The sequence below is a fragment of the Talpa europaea genome (assembly GCF_964194135.1).
Source record: "Talpa europaea genome assembly, chromosome: 11".
Lineage (NCBI taxonomy): Eukaryota > Metazoa > Chordata > Mammalia > Eulipotyphla > Talpidae > Talpa > Talpa europaea.
Genome location: NC_140078.1, coordinates 103813110 through 103837308, shown reverse-complemented (window position 1 = coordinate 103837308; position 24199 = coordinate 103813110). Strand labels below are relative to the sequence as shown.

Below are 24199 nucleotides of genomic sequence, written 5' to 3'. Positions count from 1 at the left end.
TCCCCCCTCATCCCCTACTGCTCCCCTGGACCCCCTGCCAGGCCCCTGCCCCCCCTCCAGGCACTCCTGGCCTCCCTGCTCAGGCACGCTGGGCTTTGTTCCCCTCTTCTGTGCCGGCAGCTGGCCCTGCTTTTGTGGGTCAGTGTTGTCACTTTCCTGCCCCCACCCCCACCCCAGAAGGAGTTCGTTAGGAGGGGACGCCTCACGTAGAAAGCGCCCGCGGGGTCCCCACTTACTCAGCAGTCGCGGGTCCAGGGCCTGAGCAGCAGCTGCAGGGAGCCTTATCTCAGGGGGCACCTCTGGCTGGTGGGAGGCGGGTCCTCTCTGCATCACGGGTCCCCACCGATCTGGGCCAGCTTCCCTTTAGGGTGCAGACGGACCAGCTTCCTTTTGGGGCGCAGCCAGCTCCAGGCAGCCGTCTGGGCCAGGGCGTGCTGCCCTGCAAGCGCTCTGGGCTGAGCTGGGCCGGGGGTGGGAGGGCCCTATCTGGCCTCCGCTGCACGAGCCTCTACTCCCCTGGCCAGCTCTGGGGCACTGGGGCACCGGCTGCACTGTTTCCCCCGGGGCGGCCCTGGGGGGTTGGGGAGGCGCCCCCTTACCTACAGCACCAATGCAGGATGTGGTGGAAAGGGGCGCAAGACCCCCCTCTCCCACCGGTGGCCTGGGCAGTGATGCCCTCTGTGGGCTCTGTCCACACCGCCAGGCACAGTGTGGGTGCTGGCGCTTCTGGGGGGGACAAGGTGCCGCCAGCAGCTTGGACTCCTCCGTGCAGGCTGTGCAGTGTCCTGCAAGTCTGCAAACTCCCGGGACCCCTCGCTGGGCCCCCTGCATCCTCTCCTCACCTGGCTTCCACTGGCCTGTCTGCACCCTCAGGGCTTCCTGCCCCGCTGAGCTTCTGTCTGGGGAGTTTCAGGAGACTGGCAGGCTGACTGGGCCGCCCGCTCATCTGCGTCCCTGCCCAGGGTGGGGTGGCCCGTGGGGCTGTGCGGTGGCCCCCAGAGGCCAGGCCAGAGGTGGGAGGGAGCTCCTAAAGACCCCAGGTCTTTCCAGGGTCTGTCTGCAAGATGCCAAAGATGAGAGGGGACTCCTGGAAGACTCTGGGTGATGAGTGCAGCCGCAGGTGGGCCAGGGGCCCTGGGGGACTCCCTAGCAAGCACCAAAATGAAGCCAGCACTTGTTCTTAGAGCACCTGAAGAGTGTGATTGCCCTGGGGAAGGGAGGGGTGTAAAGGAACAGGCAGCAATCTCTTACTGCTACCAGTAGCCTGGGTTCAGCTCAGCATCAAGCACCTGCCTGCTCTGTAAGTCCTGCCGGTATCAGGTTTTGTTTTTTGGTTTTTTTTTAATAATAAATCTTTTTTTTTTTCCATGTATTTATTTATTTATTTGTTTGTTTGTTTATACATGCACTGGGTACAGTCAGAAGCGCGGGAGGGGGAGAGGATTCACCAGAGCCAGAGCGGGGAGCAGAGCAGGCAGAGGGACCGAAGGACACTGCTGAGGGGAGCAGCGGGCGGCAGGAGAGGTCTGCGCGCCATGCGGGACCCTCCTCCGGTGGCCGGGGAGCAGCCGGGGATCGAACTGGCGCCGCAGAGGCCGTGGGGAGCTTCGCAACCCAGCGCTCAACCGCTGCACCACCGGGGAGGCCCTATCAGGTTTTTTTTTAAGCTCTATTTATTTCTGCAGACGCCAGCAGGGGCGTAGGCCAGCACGCAGCCTTGGTCAGCTGCACCGGTGACAAAACGAAACAAGGCGTGGGCTCACATTTTGTGTCCAGGCCCTGCTGCCACATAAGCCCAGAAAAAAGCAAGGACATTTGGGCTTCGAGCAGTTCACTTCTCGCAGCCTCGGGTTTTTTCTGAGAAGAAGCTGCAGGTGTCTAGGGGCCATCATGGAGATGCGAGGACATGACCCTAATGGTTTATTTGTCTGTATCCCTGCAGAAGCGAGGAAGTCTGGGTGCAGGCGGGTAGCATAGGCGAAAATAGGAATATTAATGTGTGATTAGTAACCGGGAAATCGGGATTCAGTGCGCGCGCTTTGAACTCGGCCGGCTGAGGCGGGCATGAAAGGGCTGCAGGCAGGAACCCCTGCCGCGGCAGTCACGCGAAATGCAGAGGAGAGCCGCCGAGGGAGAAGGGGGGGATCGCTCTCCTGCGAATGCATTTGAAGTCGTCCACATCGTATGGCCGTGGCGGGAGGAAATGTTTCACGTGTGCGGCTGAAACAGATGCGCGCGACAGGACGGTTCCCGCCGGCCGCCGGCTGGGTGCCGGGGACAGTGGCAGGTGGGGACGACAGCACAGCCAAGAGGACACGTGTGGCTTTTCCACGCCCTCGCCGCTGGCCCACAGGCCCCGCTGGGGGGGCGGCTGCCTGCGCGGTGGGAGTCCGGACGGGAGCCCGAGGCAGCTCTTGCTGCACAGCCCGCGGGCGCGGCCGCGCGTGGGGAACGGCGAGCAGCGCTCACTCCTGGCCCAGGTGCCCGAGGCCTGACCGGCGTCTCGCTCGCCTTGGCCGCTCCAGACCGCAGAGTTCGTTCAAAGCGTGTTATTTCTTTGGAAGCAGTGGGGACTCTAATGCAGTTTTTGGCGTCAGTGGGTTTGGGGTGCGCGGTCCCTGGGTTCACCCTGGCAGAGGTTTCCCCAGAGTTCCCCTTTCAGCGCCTCCCAGCGAGTTCCCCGGGCGAGTTTCTACGAGACAGACAGTAGTTACATTCAAAGGGCAGGTTGGCTGAGAGAGGCCTGCATGGCCGCAGGCGGGGCCCTGAGGAGAGCGGTCTCCGCTGAGGGGGTCCGGGAGGAGAAGCCCCGGCAGGTGCAGGTCACAGCAGGCAGGAGGCCGCTGCCCTGCGGAGGAGAGAGTGGGTGAAGAGCGGCACCTGCGTGGTCCCGGGTGGGCAGGCGAGTGCTGCCCCGAGCCAGGGCAGAGACTGCCCCGATACGGCCAGCTGTTTGGGGGGGGGTCACTGCTCGGGAGCCTTTGGTTTGCTGCCGACTTGAATCTGAAAGGCGCGGAGCTCCCACAGCGGGCTCCATCTCCACAGCTGTACCCGTGGGCCTCTGCTCGAGCCCCGCCCTGCGGCTGGTCCCCCGCTCCGTCTTCTGCTTTGTGATCCCGGCAGAGGCGCCCGAGGATCTCGGTTTCTGTAGCTGGCCGGCGGCCGTGCCGATGCCTCCTGCCCCACCTCCCCGCGTGGCCAGGGTTCTGGTCTTGGGACGCCTCCTTCCCAGGTTTTCTGTCCTTGTCCCCCATCCACGCGGGGCTCGTCCTCTTCGCGGCGATAGCGAAACGCAAGAGCCCAGCCCTGCTCGCATCCTGTCCACACGCGTCCGAGGGCAGAGCACCCTGGCGGCCGAGCCCAGGGTCCGTGGGCGGAGCCCACAGTGAGGCCCGGTCACGGGAGAGGCCCGGGGCGTGTGCGGCTGCTGGAGGGCGGGCGCGCTGGAACCCCATCCTCATCCCCGGGGCTTCCAGTTCCTAGTTCCTTTGTCTGCGGGTCTGTGGAGCCGCGTTTCCCTGTACTAATGCGGGGGCAACAGTGATGCTTTTTAATAGTTACTCCAAATAAGTCCTAGTCTTAAAATATCAAGGACTTGGAAACCGATGGCATAGAATTGGGAATCCAGCAACTGGTTTTTGTTAACTGATTTGTGACAAGAGCACTGGGGAGTCAGCCGGGAAGACGGGCCTCCAAGCCAAGGCGCATCTGCACACGCACAAGGACGACGCTCAGCCTCTGCCTCACACAGTATAAACATTAACTCCAAAGGGAACAAAGACCTGAGAGTAAGAGGTAAAACTCAAATTCTTAGGAGAAAATATAGACATTGATTTTTGTGACTGTGGATTAGGCACTGGTTCCTTCTACAAGAAAATTAAAAAACACAAGCAATGAATCCGACGTACATAAATTCGACGTAAATAAATATGGGATTGATATCCAGAAAAAAAGCAAGGAAATCTTACCACTCAACAGGAAGAGGCAAATAACCCAGTTAAAAATGGGCAAAGGATTTGGGCTAACATCTGCGAAGCGAGTAACAGGGTTGGACCTACCCGTAGGCAGCCCGCAGTCCCCAGCCCGCAGCGTGCTTGGGGGGAGCTGCTTGGCTTCCTTAGGGATCAGAAAAATGCACATCACAGCCTTGAAATATCCCTGTACTCCAGCGAGGGCGGCTGAAATGGGAAGGCCGTCGGCAGGGTTGGTGAGGAAGTGGCGCCAGGCCCACGACTAAGACTGTCCTTAGGAAGGTGAACGGGCACTTGCCTGGCAACAGCCCAGCCCTTCCTCTAAAGGTCAAATACAAGGTCACAGGCCGCAGCCATTCCAGCCCTAGGCAAATGCTCAGAAACGCCCGCTGTCTTGAGCGTGAGCCCCGACTTGTGGAGTGGGCCGAAAGAAGCCTTTCTCGAGGCCCCGGATGCAGGACCCTGCTTGTGCGAAACGTCTAGAATAGGCCGATCTACGGAGGCGGCCGGCAGATTCCCGACCGCCGGGCGCTGGGGCCGGTGGGGGTGCTCGGGGGCTGGGAAGGGATGAGCGAGGGGCAAGGCGTCTGTGGGGTGAGGAGGCGTCCTCCAGTGGCCTGAGGAGAGGTCGCCCGCTTGGGATGTGTGAACCACCGAGTCCCTGTTACACAGGCGGGGTTTAGAGCGCGATAACACTGGCGGGGGCTGGGTGAAGACACTTAGGGCGGCGGTACATGGCCCAAGATTCCTATCAGGGACTACGCGGCGTACAGAGCTGAGCACGTGCTCTGACGAAGGTCCCCAGGCTGCGTACCCCCGCTCACCCTGCTGCAGTGGCTCCAGGCCAGAAACTGGAGGTGGGGGAGAGTGGTGACTCTTGTTCAACCAGCTCAGGAAGGAGAGGCCCTCGGCCTGCAGCTGTAGGGGGCCAGGTGCTGCAGGGAGTAACCGAGGCATAGGCAGAGGTGGGGTGTGCAGAAGTAGGTCCTTGAGGGGCCTCACAAGTCAGCCCAGTCACACCTAGAAGTACTTAACAGCAGGTAACAACTCCACGAAGGAGTGAGCACGCCAGCATCCGTCTCTGCAAGGCAGCCCCCGCCCACCTGTGCCGTCACAGGCACCTCGGCTGCTCCTGTCACTCATAACCTGTCCTTTGGAAATGTGACCTCGCTGCCTGCCTGTGTCTCTGCAAATGTCTTGGTCTCCTGGGCGAGCTCGCGCATGCCGCTGAGAGGGCAGCTCTGCATGAACCCTAGGGCCCTGCTCACTGAGCCCCAAACCTCTGGAAACCGACGTCAGTACCGTGTAGAAATCACTGGAAGTGGCCCACGTGGGATGGACGGGGACCCCAGGTAGTCAGAGAGCAGCTTGGTGTAAGATCAGTCTGCGTGCTGCTGCGTTTAGCTGAAGTTCAAAGCCTGACTATTGGACCCCCCGTGGCTGGAACCTTTCAGGTCTTTCCTCAGTGACCAGTTGCCTCCACCCCACCCCCCACTGTTGCCTTCATTTTGATTTTCCTAGTCTGATTGCCATGTCGTGGGCATGTAACGTGGGAGTGTGTAGCTGCTGCAGCGGCATTTCACAGCGGTCTGCTCTCAACAGCAGACACCGGATATTAACCAGAATGTGGGGGGAACCCCCAAATGATGGAATTAAATACACCCCATGCATGTAAATGAGCGTTCCGTTTCAGGCAAGAGAGAACCTACTACGTGCTGGGACCGTCCCTTCCTTTAGGCAGGAAAGCTGACGCTCACTCTATAAACCCGCCAACAGATGAGTAAACTGAGGCACGGAGCACCCTCGGGATGCTCCCCAAAGCCATTGCCCAGGAGGCCACGCTTTTATTCACACCTCTTGGTGTCTGGGGTTGCTCTTGAGAAGCGTCTAGTTGTTTCAGGTGGACTCAGAACATCATGTGTGAAGTTGGGGTCCTCTGAGTCTGCTCTCTCGGGCAGGGACATCCAGCCACAGCTGGCACACGTCTCTCTGCTCACCCTGCAGTGGGCAGAATGTCTGCCTCTGTCTCCTTCCGCCAGTGGCTGCAGGGGCAGGTCTGCCTTGGGGCGGGGGGGTCTGCTTTGGTCAGAATCTCCCCAAGCACAGGTTTGCCCCGCTGTCCCAAAGTAGAGCTCGCCTACTTGGTGGTTTCAGGATCTGGGACACACAGACCTTTTTCCATATCAATTCATGATAATAGCATTTCCAGAGCCAAAACGACCTTCTGAGCCACGTCCAAGAGGAATGGCTGGCCTTCGGAGAGCGGGGGAGACCCCGTGCGGTTTCTGCACTCGGGAAATCCGCAGACGGGGCTTTCACAGGCAGCGGCCTTGTCCTCCTCTTGGTTCTGATCCGAGGCTCTGACCCTTTTGAAGGTGATGGTTCTCACTCTTCACCCTTGGGCCTTCGTTCTTCTCACTATTATTGAAGCCCCGTCTTTTAAAATTAATGACCCGGTATGAAATTCCAGAGCAGCTAAAATTGATTTGTCTATTTACTTAGCTCTTTTAAATGTAAAATAAAATTGCATTTGTGTGTAAAATCCCCTAACACCACTGAAAATTGTGATTCTACATTTGCTGAGAAATATCTTTATTTGTCCTCTGGGAGATCTTAAACTTTAGTTGGCTTCTATTAAACTTTTATGAGAACGAAACGGGCCAGTGACTTTTCTTCGAATAGGTACTCTTTGTTGTTTCAGAGAAAGAGACATCCTTGAAGCAGGCCTCGTCCCGTGACGACAGCACTCGGCCCGCTTTTGTTCCTCTGTAAGGAAACGTGGCCCCTCGGGAAAGGACAAATATTAAAATTAGGCCCTAATGATGTTTTTATCTGATGGGCCTAAATATCGCACCTCTCTTCCCCACAGCCTTCAGATGCCGCCAGTGAAGATGCCCCCTTTTCTGTGAAGCTTCCTTCCCCTCTGACTCCCCCTGAACGCGAGGCCCCTGGAGCAGTGAGGTGGGGAGCCGGCAGGGGGCGCTGGCAGATGCTGGTACTGAGGGCCGGGGGCTCATAAAAGGGGCTACTCTGTCCTGCCATGTGTTTTTACTTGACGTCGAACCACCTGCCCCCCAAGGGGGGGCGGGACAGGGTGCCTGCTCCGCATGAGGGTTCATGCCCCAGGCTGCCGGCCCAGCTGTTCTGTCCCACGATGATCTGGGGGCCCCTGTTGTGCAGCACAACGTGGAGGCTGTGGGAGATGAATACTGGCCTCGCCGTGTCTCCCCTCGACCAGGACCCTAGCCCCCTGCTGGAGGGTGGGATGAGGGCGAGCATCTTTTCATGGCGAGGTTACCCTGGTGACCTGGGGCCAGGGTCTTGAGTGTCCTCCCGGTGCCCGTGGCCTGTTATCCGATGGCAAGGTCACCCAAGGGTGCGGGTTATGCCTAGAACAGCATCGGATGTTGCGTTCGCTCACAGAAACACACAGACACCCAAGGAGTGTTTTCCCAAAGGGAGGCCGCAGACAGGGCAGTCAGAGCCGAGAGGAGGAGCAGCAGGGGCGCTCCAGAAGCAGGAAGAGGCAGAGCCAGGCTCGCCCAGTGCCTGCAGCAGGGAGCCAGGCCCCTTCCCACCTCCACCAGCTGCAAGGCAGTAGGTGGGTGGCCCAGACCCTCCTGCCTTCTTCCCTCGCTGCAGCCACACTGACCCTGGGAACGTGGGAATCCCTGCGGGAAACCTTTGCTGGTGGCGTCCTGGCGCCAGCCCGCAGGGCCTGCTCCCTCCTGGGCCAGAATGTCTGGGTTTGCATTCTCGTGCCTCTTATTGCCTGGGTGACCCTGGACAAAGGGACCTTCCCTGCCTCAGTTTCCTCCTGGGTGTTTGTGCGGATTTGTGAGTTAGCACAACAGCGGGCCTTGCTCAAAGCACAGTAGGCGGGTTAGTGAGACGTGCCAGGGCACTCAGCAGACGGAGAGACATTGTAGATGGGCGGGTGCAAGCCACACGCCCTTGCATCTTCCTCTGGTTTGCAGACACGACCTCGTTTCAAAAGAAGACGCCTCAAACTTCAATGAATGAGGGTCGAGGGGAAAGTTGAGTGTCGCTTTTTGGCCACTAACTATATAAACTGCAATCAGCGATCTGGCAGTTATGAGGGGAGACGTATCCCCTCCCGAGGGAGGCTCCTCCAGCATCACTGGATTTTTAAATCAGCATTGACACCTGCTAAAACCTGAAGTTGGAATATATTATAACTAATTTTTTTAAAGATTTTATTTATGCATACAAGAACTGGGGCACAGGCCAGAGGTGTGGGGGGTGAGAGGACTCACCAGAGACAGAGTGGGGAGCAGAACAGGCAGACTGACTGAAGTACACTGCTGAGGGGAGCAGCGGGGAGTCAGGAGAGGTCTGCCGCGCCATGTGGGTAGCTCCCTGTCCGGGGATCGAATGCGTGCTGCAGTGGCTGCGAACAGCTTCATAGTTTGCGTCTTAACCCCTTGCACTACCGGGGAGGCCCTATTACAACTATTAATGCATGTTCCTATGCTGTTTTTATCTAATTTTCTTGACTTTTGAACACTATGCTACCTTCTAACTGTGGAAGCTACTCATGGCTGTGGTGTTTTCATAGCATGAGGTAAACCTGTGGTGTTTCCATAGTCTGATAAACCTGTGGTGTTTTCCATAGTATGAGGTAAACCTGTGGTGTTTCCATAGTGAGGCAAACCTGTGGTGTTTCTGTAGTATGAGGTAAACCTGCTGGGTCCCAGCAATGTGGTGTGTTCGTGGGTGTATTTGGGGTATGCTCCATGCAAAGGGAATGCTTCTGGGGCATTTCTGGTGGTAAATGTTAGTTCCATTGCAGGTAAAGTTTCATTTCCCTTAGGGAGGGTGTGCACAGACAGAGAGGCAACAGTGAGCCTCTTGTTGGAGTAGACGCACTTGTGGATGGATTTGGTTGTCCTCCCCAATGTGGGAGAGGTGTGAGGGGAATTCTGTCTAGTTATTTTCTCTTTAGTCAGCAGCTTCAATATTCTTCATCATAACTTCATATGCAAATGCTTTCAAATTTGAATTCATTTCAATAAGCATTCCTTAGAAGCCTTTCTACACCACACGTGTACATGAATGTATATATGCATGTATGACCATGTAGCTTTACAACAATATACAATTATTGCTTTGTTACTGATTATAGGGGTTGTTTTAGCATTCAGTATTTTCCATTAAGTTGGCTATTAGCTGTACTTTTTTTAAAAAAAAGATTTATTGGGCCTCCCCTGGTGGCGCAGCGGTTGAGCGCTGGGCTGTGAAGCTGCCCGCAGCCTCTGCAGTGCTGGTTCCATCCCCGGCCACCGGAGGAGGGTCCCACATGGCGCGCAGACCTCTCCTGCCGCCCGCTGCTCCCCTCAGCAGTGTCCTTCGGTCCTTCTGCCTGCTCTGCTCCGCGCTCTGGCTCTGGTGAATTCTCTCACCCTCCCGCGCTTCTGACTGTACCCAGTGCTTGTATAAATAAATCTTTAAAAAAAATTAAAAAATAAATAAATAAAAAGGTTTCTGAGAGAAGGGCAGAGAAATTCAGGAGGGGTAATGAGGACAATAAATTTAAAATATATATATATAAAAGATTTATTTATTTATGCATACAAGAGCTGGGTACAGGCCAGAGGTGCAGGGCATGAGAGGATTCACCCGAGACAGAGCGGGGAGCAGAACAGGCAGATTAACCGAAGTACACTGCTGAGGGGAGCAGCGGGGAGCCAGGAGAGGTCTGCTGCGCCCTGTGGGTCGCTCCCTGGCCGGGGATCGAACTCGTTTGCAGAGGCTGTGGACAGCTTCACAGGTTGCGTCTTAACCCCTTGCGCCCCCAGGGAGGCCCTGTGCATTTTTTATAGATGTGCTTTACCTGACTGAGGAAACTCTTCTTAGTGTTCTGAGAGTTCAGAATCATGAGCGGGTGCTGAATTTTAAGTGCTTTGTCTACATCTTTTGGGATGATCCTTTTTTGCCTGTCAATACAGTAAATGCCATAGATTGTTTTCCAAATGTTGAATCCGGTTCGCATTTCTGGAGTCAAGACCTGACTTGGTCAATCTGTCCTGCTTTCCTGCACTGGCCGGCATTTTACAGAAAATACCGTTTCTGCATTCTCGCGGATGCTGCTCTTCAAATTCTTTTGGGGGTGCTGTGGAGCCCGGCTTTGCTGTGGGGCGGACGCTTCAGCGGGGCGCGCTCCGCGTCCTCCTCCGAGCGCAGCGTGCGCGGCAGGCGCTCCCCGCGGGGGGACCGGGAGGCCGCGGCCCGGCGTTCCCTGCGGAGGCTGACGGTGCACCCGGTTGTCTTCCATCTCCGCGCCGCGGCTCCTGCTCGCGAGGGGTCGGGGCGCCGCGGGGTCCTGTCCTGGGCGGGCGTGGGGGGCGGCGGCTCGTCGGGGGGGCTGGGGCGCGCGGCGGGCGCGCGGGACGCGGCGACGGGGCGGGGGGGCGGCTGCTGTCTCCTCCGCGGGCTTCTCGGGGTCGGCCCGGGCCCCGCGCGCCGCCTCGGCCTGTGCCCGCCCGCGGGGCGCCCTCCGGCGCGGGGCCCGTCCCGGCCGCGGGGCCACACGGGGCGGCGGGCGGCGGGGGGCGGAGCCGGGAGCGCGCGGACCCCGCCCCGCGGCCCGGGGCCCCGCCCACCGCGCAGACGCCCCGCCCCCGCTCTCCGTATCGGCCCCGCCCACCGCTCAGAGGCCCCGTCCTGCCCCGCCCACCTCGCAGAATCCCCGCCCCCAACCAGGCCCCGCCCGCCACTCAGGGGCCCCGCCCCGCTCGCAGCCCCGCTCCCTCCCGCGCGGCGTCCCCGTAGCCCCCGAGCGACGCGCGTGATTGACGTCACGGCGGCGCCGTCCGGAAGTGCGCGGCGGCGGCGACGGGTGAGCGGGCGCGGGGCGTTGGGGTCCCTCGCGCGGGGGCCGGGCCTGGGTGCCCCCGGCTCCGCCTCCCCCTCGCGGCTTCAGGGCCGGCCCGGGCTTCGGGGCGCGCGGGGAAGGAGCGGCCCGAGGCCCCGCTGTGGAGGCCGCGGGCCTCCCGCCCAGGTGTCCGGGGGCGCCGCGCCCTGGGGTCGCCCCGCGCGCGCAGCCCCGGTGGCGGGGGGCTCGGGGCGGCGCGGGTCCCGGTCCCGGTGGCGGGGGGCTCGGGGCGGAGCCCGCCGGGCGGCCCGGTGCTCCCGCGGTGGCCGAGCCCGCCTGGCCGGGGCCAGGAGCCGGCCGCGCGCCGGCCGCTCTTGTCCCCCCGCTCTGCCGGCCTTTCCGCGCCAGCGTTGCGCCTGCGCTTGCCTTGCAGGGCGGGGCGGCTGGCGCCCCGATGCTGAGGTGCCTGGCTCGCGGGCGCAGGCCGGGGCTGGGCTGTCCGCGCGGTGGGCTGAGGGTCCTGAGGCAGCGCCTGTTCACCATGAAGCTGCAGACCCCGGAGTTCCAGTCTCTCTTCACGGAAGGGCTGAAGAGCCTGGCAGGTGAGGAGAGGATGCAGGCGTAACTTTGCTCACCCAGCGCAGCTGTGCCCCGTGGCCATCCACGCCTCCGCGCGCGGCTTAGCATCTCCCGTCTGTTCCCGGGGTTGGCCTTTCCGCTGCGGGGCCTTGTCTTGCTTTCACCAGTAGGTGGTGCTCTGGCTTTAATGTTGGGGCCCTTCTGGTTTAGCGAGGCCCTGGGAGTGAGGCTTGCGGGGAAGTGGGAGTCTGAAAGCTAAGGTGGCGGCCCTGGGGTCGGCCGGTGCGGGCGGGAAGCCTGTGTTGCTGCCCTCTCTGCAGCTGTGGCAGCCCCAGCCCCTGCCCGGAGCCCGCTCTCCAGGGCCCCGCTTCCCAGGGCAGGGTTTGAGGTTCACAGAGGATTTCTCTCCAGCCTCAGAAATCTTCACTTCCCGAGGGATGGGGAGGTGTGGCTCTGCTGCTCGCACTGTCACTGCTAGGACACTCGGGCTGATCACCCCGACCTGGGCTCAGTTAGCTACCGGCCGAGCATTCCCCGCTGGTCTTTCAGGTTGCCTGTGCCCACGGGACATCTGAAAGTTCGGTTGAAAATTAAAAGAATTTAGAAGCCAGGCAGTTGTGAAGGTTTTCAGACGCATTCAGGCATGCGAGTGGAACCTGCTTCTGTGAGACTGATGTGTGGGTACTGAAGGACAAAGGGCCTGGAGGGGAAAGGCTGAAGGGTCCCTGCTGTTTCAGGTCGGTGTGCAAGCACCTTTGTCACAGCCCCTGACTGCGGTTCCATTGCACCACCCTCCCTTGCTCGGTTGTACTAAAGTGTTACTTTTTTAAAATCCTGAAGTGTGGCCTGTGGCTGTGCAGGTGTTTCTCTTCACAAACCTTTGCCCTTTGCAAAACAGTGACTGCAGACCCCCCCCCCCCATCCCCAGCCCAGGCCGCCTGTGACACAGGTGCCACTTTTTCTTTCACCTTTTCCTAATAAACCTGACGTTTTGAAATATGAAAAGAAATACTTAGTGTGAGTGTTTTGGAGGTCACAGGTGTTTGGAGGTCACAGTGTTTTGGAGGTCACAGGTGAATTCAGGGGCGCCCTGGCATTAGAACAGGGAAGGACGCACTGCAGTGGGTGGGGAAGGATTGCTGGGGGAAACGGGTGTCCCCCACAGCCTACCCCCATGCGGAGGGGCCGTGAAGGGTGAGTCTCCAAGTGGCTCGTGTGCCCAAGGCTGGGAGCGGCTCAGCTAGTGGCATTGTTGGGTGGGGGCTGCGTGGACACAGGCAAGTCGGGGCACCAGGAGCGGTGAGTGGGTCAGAGGTGGGGTGAGCAGGACCATCGTGAGCTCTCCTTTTTTGTCCTGACGCAGAGTGCTATGGTGAGGGGCTGTGGGGCTCTGCGGTCCCTTCTCCGTCAGCGAGGGTGTCCTGCTTGTCAGTTGTCACTGCCAGGGTGGCTTCCCGTGAAAAGGCCTTTATGTCACCCCTGCGGTCCCTCCCGGCCGAAACCCCGACTTCTGCTCCGCTTACAGGAAACACTGAAATATTCTTTCGCTTCCCAGAGTTGTTCGTCAAGGAGAAGCATGAATTAAGAATAGCCGGAGGCGCCGTGAGGGATCTGCTCAACGGCGTGAAGCCTCAGGATGTGGACTTCGCCACCACGGCCACCCCCGAGCAGATGAAGGCGCTGCTGCAGGCCGCGGGCGTGCGCTTGATCAACAACAAGGGCGAGAAGCACGGGACCATCACGGCGCGGGTGAGGGGGCTGCCCTCGGGAGGGGCGTGAGCGCCGCTTGGGGAGAAGACAGGGCAGGCCTGGTGGGAACGTCCCCGCCGCCTGCCCCCCGCGCTCGGAAAGGCCTTTGTAGGCTGCGGGTTTGGTTTTTATTTCCCAGCACTGAGGCGGTCCCTGCCGACGCCTCCCGGGCCGCGGTCTGGCGTCCTCCTGAGCATCCGCCACGGCTTCGCTGGGCAGCGTGGGGCCGCGGCTCACGCTGGGCTGTGGTGGCTCCCGAGGAGTGTCCCTGCAGTTAATTGTGTGTCTTGAACGACTTTCCAGGCGCCACTCGTCCCAGGCTGGGGGGTTCCACTGGGAGGACGAAACCCCCCAGGTTTCAGTTCTCTTTCTCTGAGCCCCGTCCCGGGCGCGGCCCGTCTCCCTGCTCCCCCCGCCCCGCGGCTTCTTGGTCTCCTCGTCACACCTTCGTTCCCCGAGTCTCCCCGGGGGGCTCCGGCAGGCAGGGCCCCCTGTGGCTACGGGTGGATTCTGTCCCCAAGTCGAGAAGGTCATTGGAGTCCTAAGACAGAAACAGGCGCGTCCGCTCATCACGCCCCGGTGTGCGCAGGGCCCTGGGCGGGGCGGCCCCCGCAGCCTCACTGTGGACTGAAGAGGCGCGCGCGTGCTGCGCCTGGTGCTGGGGTTCCGGGGCCGCGGCGCGTGTCGGTTCTCGCCCCCGACGGGTTCGTTGTGGCCTGTGGGCTCCGGCGCGTGTGGGCGAGGGAGACGGCACGTCCTAGCAGGGACAGTCGGTCACAGGCCGGCAGGGGTGTCGGTGCAAGATGGTGTCGCCGGTGCTCCCGCAGGCCCTTGCCGCAGGAGCGAAGTGTGCTTGGCTGTGGCCTTCGGGCGGGGTCGTTTCCGCGCGTTAACCCGGTAACGTGGGGCTTAGCGGCTGCCCGGGGGAGCCTGAGCTCAGCCCCACGTGCCGAAGACCAGCTCCGGCCAAGTGTCAGGTCGGGTGTCCCTGAAAGGATGACACCACACTTGAGGGCCGAGGGGAAGGGGAGTGAGGAGACACAGACACTCCTTTTGGCGCAAGCAGCTCCTGCTGAGGGTCCCTACATTGAGGCAAGCGGCGGGATGACGTCATCGTAAGCATAGAAGCAAAACAGAAGCAACGGGGACATTCCTTTCCCGGGGACATTTGGCGCCTACGTGTTTTGAGAAGAGAGCTGACCCTTCAAGTTAATAGAGAATTAAAACTTACTCATTACTTCAGCCTGAACAGCTACCTAGGGCCGCCAGCTGTCCTTGGCACATCCCTGTCCGCCAGGGCTCCCATGTCAGGGGACTCCGCCGTCCATGTGGCCTGCGGCTGGGGACCAGTGGCCTCCCGGTTATCTGTTATCAGACCTTTTTCCTACCTGGAAACGCCTAGCGCCGTCACCTTCCCGATTCATTACGAGGCTTCTCTACGGAACTTCCATGTGAGGAAAGTTGCGGCCAGCTCTGGGCTGCCCATCAGGCCTGCCCGCGCACAGTAATCATTTCCCGTTGTCAAGTGGGCCAGTTGTTCCGTGTTTAATTTTTAAGCAAGTCATTCTCCGTGCCGCATACTGACCATATTCTTAGACGTATAATTTATCGCCCATTGTATTTACTGAGAAGTTCTTTCTTACTATGACCAGAAACAAAAAACAAAACAAAGGGATGTGCAATCTTCAGCCACACGGCGTGAGGCCCTTCTGTTAGCGGCTTGCCAGTGTCTTACCTGGCTGGGGCAGCAAGGCCCCCTGCACCCATGTCTCCTTTGAGACATTTTTGCCTTTTGGAAGTTTTTCTGACCTTCTTTGCACTCTGGTGTTCTTAATTTCAAGATGACGTGACCTGTTGGAATCCCTCTCGTGGTGGTGTGGCCTCCGCAGGCCTGCTGCTGGCCTCGCCCTCAACCCGTGTCGGGGTCTTTGCCTTTGGAAGCTCCTGCCGTGCTGGGTCATGGGGCTGAGCCTTTTTTTTTTTTTTAAGATTTATTTATTTATGCATACAAGAGCTGGGGTGTAGGTCAGAGGTGTGGGGGGTGAGAGCACTCACCAGAGACAGAGCGGGGAGCAGAACAGGCGGATCCACTGAAATCCACTGCTGAGGGGAGCAGCGGGGAGACAGGAGAGGTCTGCCGCACCATGTGGGTTGCTCCCTAGCTGGCCGGGAATCAAACAGGTGCTGCAGAGGCTGCAGGTTTCTTCACAGTGTGGTGCTTAACCCCTTGCGCCACCAGGGAGGCCCTCATGTCTTTTACTTTCTGTGAGATTTTTTGGTCGTCTCATCTTTCTATATATTTGCAACTTCTGTTCTTAAGTTTTCTAGGGTCTTAGAATTTTCCTTTGAAAGCTTCCCGTTTCAGATGCAGCATCTTCTCATTCCCTCAGTGTAGCAGTGACAGGTACTTCAGCAATGTTTTTTATTTCCTCAGAGCTCTTTGTTTTTCCTGTTGGCTTTTTTAAAATATCGATATTATTTGGTGTTTTTATATTCAGATAATCTTCTGATGTTCGCAAAATGACTTGGTAGCTTTATTGTGGTTTTTGTAAGGGAAGTGAAACAGCAGATCCCCTCAGGGGAGCCAGGTTGACCAGTTGGTGGGTCCTCACCTCTGCACTTGAGACTGTGGGATGCACCTCAAAAGCAGACACAGGGTGTGAAAAGCAGAAATGGGACTTACTTACACAGGGGGTGAAAAATGGGGGAGAGAGAATTTATAGGCTGACATGTGGCCAGATGCCATTGGTCTTACCCCAGAGAGTGCTGAGCAGAGACCCGGTTCCAAGCCGAATTTGCACATTGCACTCTGCTGGCTTCTCCAGAAGCACACCCCACCAGTGTCTGACTGCCCCAGCTGCTCAGCTGCCAAGACCCCCATGGTTTTAACTCCCCAAAGCTCTGCGGTTGTTTGTTTTGTTATTTTTAAGATTTATTTATGCATACAAGAGCTGGGGTACAGGCCAGAGGTGTGGGGGGTGAGAGGACTCACCAGAGACAGAGTGGGGAGCAGAACAGGTGAATCTACTGAAATCCACTGCTGAGGGGAGCAGCGGGGAGACAGGAGGGGTCTGCTGCGCCCTGTGGTCAGCTCCCTGGCCTGGGGATCGAACTCGTGCTGCAGTGGCTGCCGATAGCCTCACAGTACTGTGCTTAACCCCTTATGCCACCAGGGAGGCCCAGCCCTGCAGTGTGTGGCCAGATGTCTCAGCTCTCCCCCTTTTTCCCCATCGCTCTCCCACCCCCCTAAACCCCTCAGTCAGGTGGAGTCTGGAAAATACCTTCTACCAATCTGGTTGGCTATAAGCACCACCCACTGGCCTGGAGTTAGCACCTTTTTGTTCCTTTTATAAATACTTCTCTGTTGATTTTTGTCACCATTTCTGCAGTGATGAAAGCTGCATGCTGGGGTGTGTTCTCCGGAGCATTCCACCAGGGTTTCAGTGCAGTCCGACTGTAGCTGTCAGTCACAGGGCGCGTGCATGCAGAGCCAGTGCGGCACACTTCCATTTCTAGAAGAGTTAAGCAGTGCAAGCCAAAAAGGAGAAAAATCTTTTTGGTTTAGAGTGGCTACTACTAAAATTTCTCTGCCTTCATCTAAATTCTGCCAGAGCATAGCAAAATGCATTTGTGAACTAAATCTGATTCCAGTCTGTTTGATTGTTTTTTGCATCAGCCCGTAGGACAGAATACCCAAGTGCCATTTCGGTTGATTTTGCCACAACTTTCCACAAGGGGAGTCAGGACGAGCTCTCAACATTCAGCCTGTCCAGGCCTCAGGAGCCCACACCCGCAGCATCTGTGCCTTTGGCTTGGGGTCGATTTCTCAGCATTCCCAAGCGCTCCTCTCTGGGGTCTCCAGGCCTGCGGACAGAAGGGAGCGCCCTGCGCAGCTGGGGGGCCTCTCGAGCCCTACAGGCAGGACTCAGACCCCTTTCTTCACAGCTTTGCTCATCTCGACTTTTCAGGAGGTCTTAGCAGTGAGTTTACAATCCCAGCTTAGGAAACCACCACATTTTCAACTCACCGTCTAAGGAGAAGCAAAATCTTACTGCAGTTCTCTAAAGACAGACACGCTGCCGCAAGTCCTTAGCATGTGCTCACTACCCCTTTCCCGTGATGGCCTCGGAGAGAGAAAATGGAAACAAAATTTAGTTCTAGTCCAACAGTGCAATTCCCTGCTGCAGATCAGGCCTGTTAAAAGAAAAAAATGTTTCCTTGACTAGAAAAGCAAACTAGAAACATTTCGAACAACAAAACGTTGAGTTCCTCCAGTCCTCTGCAGAGAGCTCTGTCTCGGCTACATCCACGCAGGAGGTTTTGACATGCGCAGGGCCGTCTCCTGTGAATTTCTTCACAACCAATTCCTGCCAGTGACAAAACCCAGAAATCACCAACATTAAGTCTCTGGTAACAGAGTTGACGAGGAAAGTTTTCAACATGGTAACTGGCAGCCTTCCAGAACCACAGCCAGCGTGCAGTGAGGGAAAAGATCAGACGCCGACGCAGCGTCACATGCGCCTCCTCTGCCCCCGTGTTACCATCACGTGCCCCTCGTGGCCTCCCCCTTCCTGGCAGCTGCCCGCCTGGCGGGTGGGCTGAGTCTGCCCAGGGCGTCCCGTCAGGAAAGGGGGGGATGTGGGTGTTTCCGGAGTCTGCTGAGGCCCCACAAGATTCCCTCTGGTTAGAGGAGGGAGCGCTGGTGTTGTCCTGCCCTGGACTTGCAGGCAGCCCTGCCGTGAGCGTCAGAAAACAAACTCCTGCGGCCCCGCGGCTGCCGTCTCGGTTGTCCCGGCTCTGGCTCTGCCGCCCGCTGCGGTCGCCGGGGCTGGCGCAGGACCGTGCCTGGCAAGGCCTGAAGCGGCCGCCGCAGGTGTGCGCGGACCGCAGGAGAGTCCCGGGGGTCAGGGCTGCCCGCGGCCCTCTGCAGGAGCCTCTGCTTGGCGGGGAGGGGACTCCGAGCCGCAGCAGGCTCGGGAGGAAACGTCCCGGGTCAGCTGATCGAGATGGCGGCACCAGGGCGCCCTCCTCAGGGCCCCCCATCTCCGAGCTGTGCCTGGCGGGCCTGTGTTGGTCCGGGCGGCCGCTGCGGACGGGTGTGCGCTGCAGGCAGACCCCGTATTGGGCCCCCGGGCTCCGTCCTCAGCGGAGACACGCTTGTGGCTTTCTCCCCGCTTTGGATACTGAAAAATAATTTCCCGAAACGTGTACGTCCTGCAGCTGCACGAGGAAAACTTCGAAATCACCACGCTGCGCATCGACGTGGCCACAGACGGCAGGCACGCGGAGGTGGCGTTCACGACCGACTGGCAGAAGGACGCGGAGCGCAGGGACCTCACCATCAACTCCATGTTCCTAGGTGACGTGGGCTGCCCGCGCGAGGGCCGGGGTCAGTTCAGCGCCCGCCGCGGTGCCGGCCGCTCCCTACCGCCCGCCCTCCCCACAGCGTCCCAGGCGGGAGCCTGTCCCTGTCAGCCTTGGCCCCGTGAGAGCCTGAGGCGTCCCCTGGCGTGGAGGTCTGTCTCGGACACGTTTTCGTTTTCATACTTTATTTACTGTTAAAGATTTATTTAACAAGAGCTGCAAGAGCTGGGGCACAGGCCAGAGGTGTGGGGGGGTGAGAGGACTCCCCAGAGACAGAGTGGGGAGCAGAACAGGCAGACTGACTGAAAAACACTGCTGAGGGGAGCAGCAGGGAGACGGGAGAGGTCTGCTGCGCCCTGTGGGCAGCTCCCTGTTAGACCGGGGATCGAACTTGCGCTGCAGAGGCTGCGGATTGCTTCACAGCACTGTCTTTAACCCCTGCGCCCCCAGGGAGCACCCCTTTCTGTACTTTAAACGCGCCCCTATGTTTTACGATACTGGACTGGGAAAGAGGTGCTGTGCCTACTCTTCACAGCCTGGCTCGAGGCCGCAAGTGGCAGGATGAGGCCGAGGACTTGCTCTGTGGCCAGCAGCCCCGGGGCCCCCGCCTGGCTGAGGCGCTGCAGTCCGTGCAGCCTCAGGAAAGCCCCGCACAGGCTGTCTGGCAGACGGGGGCAGAGGTCAGCCAGGCAGCACAGGCCCCGGGCTCGGGCAGTGGCCCAGCTGCCGGCGGTGCTCTCCTCAGGGTGTGTCCGGCGCCAGGGGTTGCTTCTCCTTGCGCGCGCAGAGCCGCCGGCCGCACGTGGAGCCTGCCTGGCTTCTCGCAGTCGCACTTTGCAGAGGGAAGCTATTTCAGGAGCCTGTTTTATAGAATGAAAGCTCGGTGGCGGACGGGCTGTTCCGAGCACGAGCTGAGCCGAGCTCCTGGCAGGCCCGTGGACCCGCGCCCTCGGCCCGGAAAGGCAGAACAGCGACCCCCAGCCGCGCCTGCCAGTGCTCAGGCCTTGGCCGCCCCGGCGGCTTTTTCCCTCCAGAGTGGATGTGCCCTCCCCGGGACAGACCTCGGCGCCGGGAGCGCGCCTGATCCGTGCTGACGTGTAGCGTTTGCTTCCCTTTCCACGTGCTGCGACGTCTTTCCGGAGCCTCTGAGATTTGACATCCAGGCAGCCAGAGCCCGTTCTCCTCTGGCCCCGGGCTCCCTCTGCTGGGGCGGGGTTGGGCTCCTCACCAGGACTGCCGGGGGCGGGTGGGGTGCCCTGGGGCTTTGCTGGGGTGTCTGCCCTCCTGTCACCAGGCAGCGCTTTCCGCCCTCAGGCCAGGTGGGCGCCCAAGGCCTCACCGGGTTTCTGTGCCGTGGCTGACATTGTCGCTGCTCTTCCCAGAACGCTTGCTGGACGCAACTTGGTCTGCGTGTGTTTTGAGTGGTTCTTCGGATCACATGTTCAAAATCCAGAGTGGGGAGGGGTGCACGGGGAGGGTCCCGATGGGCATGTCCCACAGCGTCTCCGGTTTGGCGCTGCGCAGCCAGAGGGAACCCCAAAAAGCGCAGCGTTGCAAGTTTGCGTTTTTCTTTTTTTTTAAAGATTGATTTATGCATACAAGAGCTGGGGTACAGGCCAGAGGTGTGTGTGTAGCGGGGTGAGAGGACTCCCCAGAGACAGCGGGGAGCAGAACAGGCGGATCCACTGAAATCCACTGCTGAAGGGAGCAGTGGAGCAGCAGGAGAGGTCTGCCATGCCGTGGGGGTTGCTCCCTGGCCGGCTGGGGATGGAACTCGTGCTGCAGAGGCTGCGGACAGCTTCACAGGTTGCGTCTTAACTGCTTGCAAGACCAAGGTTGAAAATCTTGGTTTCCGGCACAGGGTCTCGGTCCGCACTGCTCTGCGCTCGCTCTTCGGGGGCGCAGGGTTTTTGCTTCTCCACAAGCGCATTCTGTAGCTCTGGACGCCCCGGTGCGCCGGCCCGGCCCTGCAGACTGGCCTCTCATGCCGTGGAGTTCGCTGGTTATTTCTTTGAAGGCTCCGGTGTCGTGGCTTTGTTCTCTTGGTAACCACAGTCACAAAGGACTGTGACTGCCTGACTGCGAGTTCCTCCCCCGGGGGGCCGCGGCCTCAGCTCCCCGTCCTCAGGGTGCCCGCCGCACATCCGTCAGGCCGCTCTGGGCCGGGCGCGCTCTGGTGGCAGCTGCGGGGCCGCCGCTGCGCTGTTCGCGTCTGGCTTTACCTCCCCGCTCCCTGCATCCTTAACCCCTTGTGAAAGCTCTTCTTGCCTCCCAGTCCTCGCGCTGCCGGCAGTGACGCTCCTTCTCCCCCCGACAACCAGGCTTCGACGGCACCTTGTACGACTACTTCAACGGCCACGAGGACCTGAGGAACAAGAAGGTCAGGTTCGTCGGGCGCGCCAGACAGAGGATAGAGGAGGATTATCTCCGCATCCTGCGGTACTTCAGGTGAGGCTCTGTCTGCTCTCTGGGGTTGAGCTTCGGCCTCTCACGCACGGCAGGCCAGGGCAGGAACGGGGCGCCCGCTCCCGCCCCCAGGGGTGCAGCTGCCCCTCCCTGGCGGGCACTCCCGTGACGGGCTTCCTGTCTCCTTCCAGCGGCCCCTTCCTTCTGACGGCGCGCCCGCCGGGCTCTGCGGCAGACAGCAGGCTCGAGGGGGCGGCTGGGTCTGCCTGCAGCCGCGCCAGTCCGGTGGGCAGCGCTCCCAGGACTGGCAAACAGACGCAGACATGCACTGGCTTAGCAGATGCTGAGCGCGAGCCTTTCAGGGACGCGACCGACAGCCTAGTTGGCATCTGGCACTGCACTGCCCCGGGCTGGGAGCGCGCCGAGTCGCGTGCACTGGCCCCCCCACGCCTGTCGGTGCAAACCTGAGTGTGCGGCCCCGAGCACCAGAAGTGCGACCCAGCCAGCCCCACCCAGCCGTTCGCGGCCTCAGACCACTAAGGAAGTACCTGGAAACGCAAAAGCACAAGGAGACAGTAAGGCGCTCGCAGCTGAGCGTCCCCGAAAGACGCCCCCATCCTGGGCGCTGACCCCAGAGGCGGAGCCCCTCCTTGAGGGATGTGGGTCCATCCTGGCGCCCACGGGATGCCGCCTGCCTTACCCACACCCAGAACCAGCTCGGGCGGCTCTGGCCGGCCCTCGGAGCCCGCGCCCGGGAGGTGACCGTGACCAGGGGCGCAGTCCTTGCCGCCCCGTGGCAGCCGAGAGCTTGGGGGAAGGGGGGGCTCAACCGGACGGCCCTTCCCCCCCCCCCCCAACCAGCGCCGCGTGGCTTCCGACGACGACGCCGGCACCAGAGGGCGGAAAACGCGTTCCTGGGACGGGCCAGCGGCGCAGAATCTGAGCGTTTTCTTTTCTAGGTTTTATGGGAGAATCGTCGACAGACCTGGCGACCACGACCCCGAGACGCTGGAGGCAATTGCAGAGAATGCGAAAGGCTTGGCGGGAATATCCGGAGAGAGGATCTGGGTGGAGCTGAAGAAGATTCTCGTGGGTAACCACGTCAATCATTTGATCTGCCTCATCTACGACCTCGGCGTGGCTCCTCACATAGGTGAGCGCCGCGCGTCGTACCACCGCGGCGAAGCAGCTGCCTCGGGCTGCCAAGGGAGGGAGCGCGGGCGGCGCGTTGTGTCCCGGGCGGGGGCAGCGCAGGCAGCACAGCCTGTGCCCGGGGCCGCCTCCGCTGCCAGTTTGTGAATCAGGAAAGAGGCGTGAAAAGAAGAGGCTCTCATGGAAGGGCCGAGAAGCAGCGAGCGAGCCCCCCCTGCAGCGGGTTTCGCTCATCCAGGGGTACCGTGGGCCTGGAGAGACACTGGGCTTCGGGGGCCTGTCCCAGCTCGGATTCTGTCAGGAAAGCAGCCCTGGAGGGGAAGGTGGGTGCTCCGTGGGCACTGCCAGTGGGGTAAGGACCCCCCGTGCAGCGCACAGCACCGCCGCCCTGGCCTGGCGGGACCCCAGTGTGCCGGTGGCGCTCTGGAAAGAGCGGCTTGGCCCTGGCTCGGCCCCCAGCGCAGGGCTCTGGCTAGCGCGGCGGCTGCGGGCACGGGCGTGTTTGTGAGGCTGAGCCCCCCCCCCCCCCCCCCCCCGCAGGCCTGCCCGCCGGCGCGAGTCTGGAAGAATTTGAGAGAGTCAGTAAAAATGCTGAAGGTCATTCACCAAAGCCAATGACTCTCTTGGCCGCGCTGCTCAGCGTGCAGGATGATGTCACGAAGCTGGATTTGAGGCTGAAGATTTCAAAGGAGGAGAAGAACCTCGGCCTGTTCCTGGTGAAGCACCGGCGCGACCTGGTGAAAGCGCCCGACAGCCCGGAGCCGCTGAAACCCTATCAGGACTTCATCATAGACGTGAGTAGCTGCTGGTCTCCGTCGTGCCTTGAGGGACCATGTGTGGTCGCCGCGGCCCCCGGCGTGGCTGTGACGTACCGTAAAAGGGGCACCTGTGTCCGCACCGTAGGGCGGGCTCGCGGGCGTGTGCGTTCTCACGGGACACCTGTGCTTGCGCCCAGTCCAGGGAGGCCGACGCGCCCGCCCGCGTGTGTGAGCTCCTGAAGTACCAGGGCGAGCACGGGCTGCTGAGGGACATGCAGCGCTGGTCCGTCCCCCCGTTCCCCGTGAGCGGCCACGACATCAGGAAGGCGGGCATTTCTTCGGGCAAGGAAATCGGGGCTCTCCTGCAGCAGTTGCGGGACCAGTGGAAAAAAAGCGGTTACCAGATGGAGAAAGAGGAGCTGCTCAGCCACATCAAGAAGCCCTGACGGGGACGTGCTGCGGAGCGTTTCCCGGTAAGACACCCCGCCCCGCCCTCCGTTAGCGAGCGTGAGGCAGCGCCGGCGCACAGAGTAAAACTCAGCTTAGTTCTGTCGCGGCACCGAGCGGACGCCCACCTTGGTGTAGCCTGTGGCTTTGCCTGCGAGGTGAGCGCGTCCCGGCTGGCTGTGCGCGGGGCTGTGCCAAGCTGGGGAGGTGGTGACGTAAAAACCCTCTTGCAGCTGAAGCACCGGGTCATCTTCTACAAGCGTCTGGGAGGGCCGGGGCCCATCGGGCTCTAATGAATTTGTCTTAAAAAGGTAGCAGATTTGCATCAGACCAGGTGCGTGCCAGGCAGGGCGTGGTGCGCCCCCTCCCCGCTCTGCTGAGCCCGGCGGGGTGCGCGTCTGCGCTGTCTGGCGGGCCGGCCGAGGGCTGTGTCTCGCCACGCCGACCCGGTCCCTCGCCAGTAAACGCTGCTGCTTCTGTCCCACTAAGGCGGCCCCGTGAAACTGCCGTGAAGGCACGTCTGCCCTTTAAAGCTCAGGGCCCAGTGCTTTCCAGCAGGCGCAGGTACGCACGCGAAGTGCTCACTTACAGCTTTCACAGCCACGTCTCCTTCCTGCCAGCCCCAGCGCCCTGGACTCTGGGCCAGTAGCAACCGTGGACTTGGACCAGAATTTTGAAAAGCGCGTTTCTGTCGCAGCCCCTCAAAGAGCAAGCGGGCGCCCACTGTAACTGGCTTTGCTGTGCGGCGGGGGCCTCAGACGTGACCCCCCAGGTCAGTGATTAAATCCTTTATCTGTGTGGAACAGTCCTGCAGCGTGAGGTGCGTGTTCTTCAGGGATGAGCGCAGCGGACATGGCGCAGCCAGCGTGCCCGCCCTTCCCTGCCCCTGCGCCCCGGGAAGGGCCTGCTCAGAGTGAGGGTGTCCTTGGCTGCAAGAG

At 60.2% G+C, this 24199-nt stretch overlaps 1 protein-coding gene across 1 annotated transcript; it reads left to right on the top strand.

The window, feature by feature from the left end:
* Positions 1-11260: 11260 nt before the first annotated feature.
* Positions 11261-24061, top strand: TRNT1 (tRNA nucleotidyl transferase 1; the record flags this gene model as incomplete). Its single annotated transcript, XM_084247707.1, has 8 exons — positions 11261-11408; positions 12941-13134; positions 18355-18493; positions 20820-20946; positions 21864-22057; positions 22597-22850; positions 23012-23287; positions 23882-24061. The coding sequence occupies 7 exons, from the start codon at positions 11261-11263 to the stop codon at positions 23258-23260; spliced, it is 1305 nt and encodes a 434-aa protein (XP_084103833.1). The 3' UTR covers positions 23261-23287; positions 23882-24061.
* Between the last annotated feature and the right edge of the window lie 138 nt (positions 24062-24199).